The sequence below is a fragment of the Danio rerio genome, chromosome 16 (genome assembly GCF_049306965.1).
Source record: "Danio rerio strain Tuebingen ecotype United States chromosome 16, GRCz12tu, whole genome shotgun sequence".
Taxonomy (NCBI): domain Eukaryota; kingdom Metazoa; phylum Chordata; class Actinopteri; order Cypriniformes; family Danionidae; genus Danio; species Danio rerio.
The window spans coordinates 58,765,001-58,771,479 of NC_133191.1; the positions used below are offsets into that span (position 1 = coordinate 58,765,001).

Sequence of the window (6,479 nt, forward strand, 5' to 3'; positions counted from 1 at the left end):
TTGTAAATCAATTTATTGAATTCAATATTTAATATCTGATTATAGTAAAAAGTTTAAATATCTGTAAATAAATATATCAGTTTTGTAATATAATATCAGATTTACAGATGAAGACCACAAAATCTTTAAAACCGATATTACAAAACTAATATTTGATTATGATAAAATGCTTAAATGTCTGTAAAACGATATATAGTTTTTGATATTACATTCACAGATAAACACCACAATTTATAATCTAAATTCAATATTAAAAAGCACTATTCAATTATTGAAAGATATTACAAATATAATACTAAATATTGCAAAAGTTTAAATATCTGTAAATCAATATATCGGTTTTGTAATGTTGGATTTACAGATAAAAACCACAATTCACAATCTGTGAATCTGAAATTACAAAACTAATAACTGATTATAATTTGATGCTTAAATTTCTGTAAATCAATATATCGGTTTTGTAATTTCGAGTTTTTTCGAGATTTCCACAATCTGTGAATCTGATATTAAAAATCTGATATCTGATTATAGTAGGATGCTGAAATATCTGTTATCTGTTTTTTTTTTCACAAATAAACACCACAATTCATAATCTAAATCCGATATTATAAAACCGATATTCAAATATGAAAAGATATTAAAAATATAATACTAAATATTACAAAAGTTTAAATATCTGTAAATCAGTATATCAGTTTTGTAATGTTGGATTTACAGATAAACACCCCAATTCACAACCCATGAATCCGATATTACAAAACCGATATTTGATTATAGTAAAATGCTTAAATGTCTGTAAAACGTTATATCGGTTTTGTAATATTAACATCACCAATATACATAGCGATTATATCCAAATTCTGTGAATTTGATATTACAAAACCGATAGCTGATTATGGTAAAATGCTTCAATATCTGTAAATCGCTTTATCGGTTTTGTCTTATGATATTGAATTCATAGATAAACTGCACAATTCATAATCTGTGAATCTGATATTACAAAACGAATATCTGATTATGGTTAAATGCTTAAAGATCTGTAAATCAATAAATTATGAATCCGATATTACAAATCTGACATATTGTTTTACAGATATTTAAGCATTATACCATAATCAGATATTGATTTTGTAATATCTGATTTACAGATAAACACCACAATTCAAGATCTATTTTTTTGTGTGTTTATTTTTAACATTATTTTCTCAGACTCCTCTTTTTATTTGTTATAATTAAGAGATTTTGTATGCAGGTAGTAAAATGGTTTGCTCGTTTGCTTAATGGTTTTTTAAAGAAATATCGGTTGTGCATATCGGTTATAAGGCACATGAACACACATTATGTATACTAAACATAAAAAGTTATTTTTATTTACTATTCAAAATTGAGAGTATTAACAAGTGTGTGTGTGTGTGTGTGTGTGTGTGTGTGTGTGTGTGTGTGTGTGTGTGTGTGTGTGTGTGTGTGTGTGTGTGTGTGTGCGTTCAGGAGGAGCGTCTGATGGAGGAACAGCGGAGACAGAAAGAGCCTTTAAGAACACACACGGACACACTAAAAGCAAACGCACACACTGAAGAACGGACACAGATCAGCTCAACAAACCACACACTCGAGGTGAACACACACACACACGCATGCACAGTAAATACACAGATTTACAGGATTCGTGTTTCATTCCATGTCCATACATACTAATTCAAAGCAGGTGATTCATTTAATTTTATCATTCAAATCTGTATAATGTTGATTCAGTTCATTTCAATGTTGGTTTATTTGAGTACGGTGTTGATTCAGTTTAGTTTAATGATGGTTCAGTCAATTTTAGTGTTGATACGGTTTAGTTTGGTGATGATTCAGTTAATTTCATTTTTGATTCAAATCTGTTTAATGTTGATTCAGTTAATTTCAGTGATGGTTATGTTGAGTGCAGTGTTGATTCAGTTTAGATTTGTAATGGTTTAGTTAATTTCAGTGTTGATTCACTTGAGTGCAGTGTTGATTCAGTTTAGTTTGGTAATGATTCAATTGATTACAGTGTTGGTTCATTTGAGTGCATTGTTGATTCAGTTTAGTTTGTTAATGATTCAGTTAATTTCAGTGTTGGTTCATTTAAGTGCAGTGTTGATTCAGTTTAATTTGGTGATGATTCAGTTAATTTCAGTGTTGGTTCACTTGAGGGCAGTGTTGATTCAGTTTAGTTTGGTAGTGATTCAGTTCATTTCAGTGTTGGTTCATTTAAATGCAGTGTTGATTCAGTTTAGCTTGATGATTCAGTTAATTTCAGTGTTGATTCAGATCTGTTTAATGTTAATTCAGTTCATTTCAATGTTGGTTTTTATGAGTGTAGTGTTGATTCAATTTAGTTTGGTAATGATTCAGTTCATTTCAGTGTTGATTCAAATCTTTTTAATGTTGATTCAGTTCATTTCAATGTTGGTTCATTTGAGTGTAGTGTTGATTCAATTTAGTTTGGTAATGATTCAGTTCATTTCAGTGTTGATTCAAATCTTTTTAATGTTGATTCAGTTCATTTCAATGTTGGTTCATTTGAGTGCAGTGTTGATTCAGTTTAGTTTGGTGATGATTCAGTTTATTTCAGTGTTGGTTAATTTGAGGGCAGTGTTGATTCAGTTTAGTTTAATGATTCAGTTAATTTCCTTGTTGATTCAAATCTATTCAATGTTGATTCAATTAATTACAATTTTGGTTCATTTGAGTGCAGTGTTGTCAGTTTAGTATGATGGTGATTCATTTAATTTCAGTTTTGGTTCATTAATTACAGTGTTGAATGAGTTTATTTTGATGATGGTTTAGTTCATTTCAGTGTTAATTCAGTTACATTTACATTTAGTCATTTAGCAGATGCTTTTATCCAAAGCGACTTACAAATGAGGACAAGGAAGCAATTTACACAATTATAAGAGCAACAATGAAGAAGTGCTGTAGGCAAGTTTCAGGTGTGTAAAGTCTAAGAAGGAAAGTATTAGTAATTTTTTTTTGGGGGGGGGGTACAGTTAGTGATATAATCAGAGAGGCAATTGCAGATTAAGAAGTGAAGTGGAGTCTAAATAGTTGAGTTTTTAGTGGTTTCTTGAAGACAGCGAGTGACTCTGCTGTTCTGATGCAGTTAGGGAGTTCATTCCACCAACTGGGCAGATTGAGCGCGAGAGTTCGGGAAAGTGATTTCTTCCCTCTTTGGGCTGGAACCACGAGATTTAGTTTGGTGATGATTCAGATCATTTAAATTTTAGTTCACTTGACTGCTGTGTTGATTCAGTTCAGTTTTGGTGATGATTCAGTTCATTTCAGTGTTGATTCACTTGAGTGCAGTTTTGATTCAGTTTAGTTTGGTGACGATTCAGTTAATTTCAGTGTTGATTCACTTGAGTGCAGTTTTGATTCAGTTTAGTTTGGTGACGATTCAGTTCATTTCAGTGTTGATTCACTTGAGTGCAGTTTTGATTCAGTTTAGTTTGGTGATGATTCAGGTGATTTCAGTGTTGATTCATTACTGTTTAATGTTGATTCAGTTCATTTCAAAGTTGGTTCATTTGAGTGCAGTGTTGATTCGGTTTAGTTTTATAATGATTCAGCTCATTTTGTTGTTGATTGATTCTTTTCATTGTATCAATTATGAATCAATTGTAATTAATAGTCTATTTCAATGTTGCCTCAAATAATGTCAATATTGATTTAATTTCAGAAACAATGCTTAAATAAAACCATCACCATTTCTGATATGGCATGTGTGTGTGCTTTAGCATAAAGCCTATATGAGTTTGACAACTGAGGGAAATTGTTATGTTTAATTTCAAGATAATTTTAAATAAAAATGAATGTTTTTGTCAGCTTTTTAAATTAGAGAGCTAAATATAGTCTGCCCAATTTCAAGTAATCAAGTTGTCACCATGTGTGTGTGTGTGTGTGTTGATCAGGGTGTTCCTCTGTCCCTGACGCTGGATTTTGACCTGCGGGCTCATGTGGAGTCTCTGGGTCATAATGTGTCGGGCTGTATGGGTGTAAATCTGTCCTCCAGGCGCTGCGGAGGATTCCTGACCAAACGCGGCGGTCGAGTGAAGACCTGGAGGAGGAGATGGTTCATCTTTGACCTGGACCACCAGAGACTGGCCTACTACACCGGTCAGACTCAACACACACACTGATTAAGTGTTGAAGAAGTGTTGAATATGTGCTGAATATGTGTTGCTTCTCCACTCTTCAGAGCTGGATGAGAAGAAGCTGAAGGGTGTGATATATTTCCAGGCCATCGAGGAGGTTTATTATGATCATCTGCGGACGGCAGCGACGGTGAGTTCACTGCGGCTGCGTCTCAATCAGATCCTAGTTTACTAGTTAGGGCACTTGTCATTTTAAAGGACTCATATTGCAGAATACTTCCAGTGCACTGAAACATTCACTTGACAACTCTGACGTTTGTGTGTGTGTGTGTGTGTGTGTGTGTGTGTGTGTGTGTGTGTGTGTGTGTGTGTGTGTGTGTGTGTGTGTGTGTGTTTTCAGTCTCCACGTCCCAGTCTGACGTTCTGTGTGAAAACCTACGAGCGTCTGTTTTTCCTGGTGTCTCACAGCGCAGAGGCCATGAGGATCTGGATGGACGTGATCGTCACTGCCACTGACGAACACAGCAGATACTGAACACACACACTGACACATACACACTCACAGATACACTGCAACACACACAGATACCCGCACACAAACACACGAGTGCAGGGCGTTCTGTGATTGACTCTGCTGCCCCCTGCTGTTACACTACACACATCACACACGCTCCAGATTTCAGCTCTATTTATATTTATTACTGTTTCGTATTCATCGCTCATGTTTTGCTACGGAAATATTTTTGGGTAAAAATACGGCAAAGTGTTAATAAATATTTACATTCCAAACAACATGTCTGCACTTTATTAAAGTAGAACTGCTGCCAAAATTAAGTCAAGGGGTAATATTCTTAACTATTAATTGTGTTATTGGATATACACACACTGGCCACTTTATTAGGTACACCACCTTTTTACACCTCGGATTAATAAAGGGACTAAGCCGACAAGAAAATTAATGAATGAATATATTACAGGGGCGTCATTGTGGCTCAATGGTTAGCACTGTTGTCCCACAGCAAGAAGGTCGCTGGTTTGAGCCTCGGCTGGGTCAGTTGGTGTTTCTGTGTGGAGTTTGCATGTTCTCCCCGTGTTGGCATGGGTTTCCTTCGGATGCTTTGGTTTCCCCCACAGTCTAAACACATGCGCAATAAGGGAAACTAAAATGGCCGTAGTGTATGAGTGCATGTGTGAATGAGAGTGTATGGGTGTTTCCCAGTGATGGGTTGCAGCTGGAAGGGCATCCGCTGCGTAAAACATATGCTGGATAAGTTAGCGGTTCATTCCACTGTGGCGACCTCTGAAATAGCCACTAAGCCGCAGGAAAACTAATGAATATTTCACTCTTTTATTCATCATAATTATTGTTTTATTATTATCCCCTTTATTTCAGACTCTTAGTCCATATCCAAAAACATAATCACAAAATAAAAAACAAAAGATGTTGATATTTTCTTTAAATGCTTTTTATTGATATTTCTTTTCTCTCTTATTGACTATATACACCACTTTTATTTTTATTTTTTATAATTATCTTTTCAGGGTTTCACCTTTATTGTATAGGACAGTGGATTGTATTGACTGGAAAGTATGGGGAGCAGAGAGAGGGGAAGGATCGGCATAGGACTGCGAGGCGGGAATCGAACTCGGGTCACCTTACGCCCCAATCACACGGGGCTTCAGCATCAACGCTTGACTGAAGGCGTGTCTGAAGTTGGGGCTGAAGCGATCATCATAGAAGCGTCAGCCAATGAAATTCAGTCAGCAATAGGCCACTGTCTAGCTGATGTATTTGCATACAGTGATCTGATTGGCTGATGCTTCCGTCGGCGCTTGAAAAGTTAAGCTAGTCCCAACTTCTGCAGCGAGCAACACCTCTGAAGCGGCGCCGACGGATCCACAATGCAGTTCAGGAACGCCTGAAGTCACTCATTCAAAGTGAATGGGAAGCGTTGACGCTGACGCCCCGTGCGACCTCTATACAACACTTTTATTCTATTTTTTCTATTTTATATATATATATATATATATATATATATATATCTTTTTTATTTATTTTTTGATTGCTAAAACAAACAAACATGCAAACAGAAACAGAAAAAAATCTAATAATAAAGACAAAAATAGAAACAAAAAAATGTAATAAAAATACCATCAACAAGAGCACAGCTCGAGTTCACGAGTGAGGGAAGGGTGGAGCGTGAGATTGACAGGTGGATTGGTGCAGCAGTAATGTAGTCGATGTACCGGTCTGTTTTGGTAAAGAAGGAGCTGAGCTGAAAGGCAAAGCTCTCGATTTACCGGTCAATCTACGTTCCTCCTCTCACCTATGCTCATGAGCTTTGGGTCATGACTGAAAGG

At 35.6% G+C, this 6,479-nt stretch overlaps 1 protein-coding gene across 3 annotated transcripts in view; it reads left to right on the forward strand.

Moving 5' to 3' along the window:
- The window catches only part of phldb3 (pleckstrin homology-like domain, family B, member 3), a 37,984-nt gene extending 33,077 nt beyond the window's left edge, over positions 1 to 4,907 (forward strand). For all 3 annotated transcript variants that reach the window (XM_073925564.1, XM_073925563.1, XM_073925565.1), the window contains 4 exons: positions 1,489 to 1,614; positions 3,936 to 4,140; positions 4,223 to 4,308; positions 4,519 to 4,907. In XM_073925564.1, the coding sequence (XP_073781665.1) occupies positions 1,489 to 1,614; positions 3,936 to 4,140; positions 4,223 to 4,308; positions 4,519 to 4,653 (552 nt within the window). In that variant the 3' untranslated portion in view covers positions 4,654 to 4,907. The remainder of the gene's footprint in view (positions 1 to 1,488; positions 1,615 to 3,935; positions 4,141 to 4,222; positions 4,309 to 4,518) is intronic.
- The last annotated feature ends 1,572 nt before the right edge of the window (positions 4,908 to 6,479 follow it).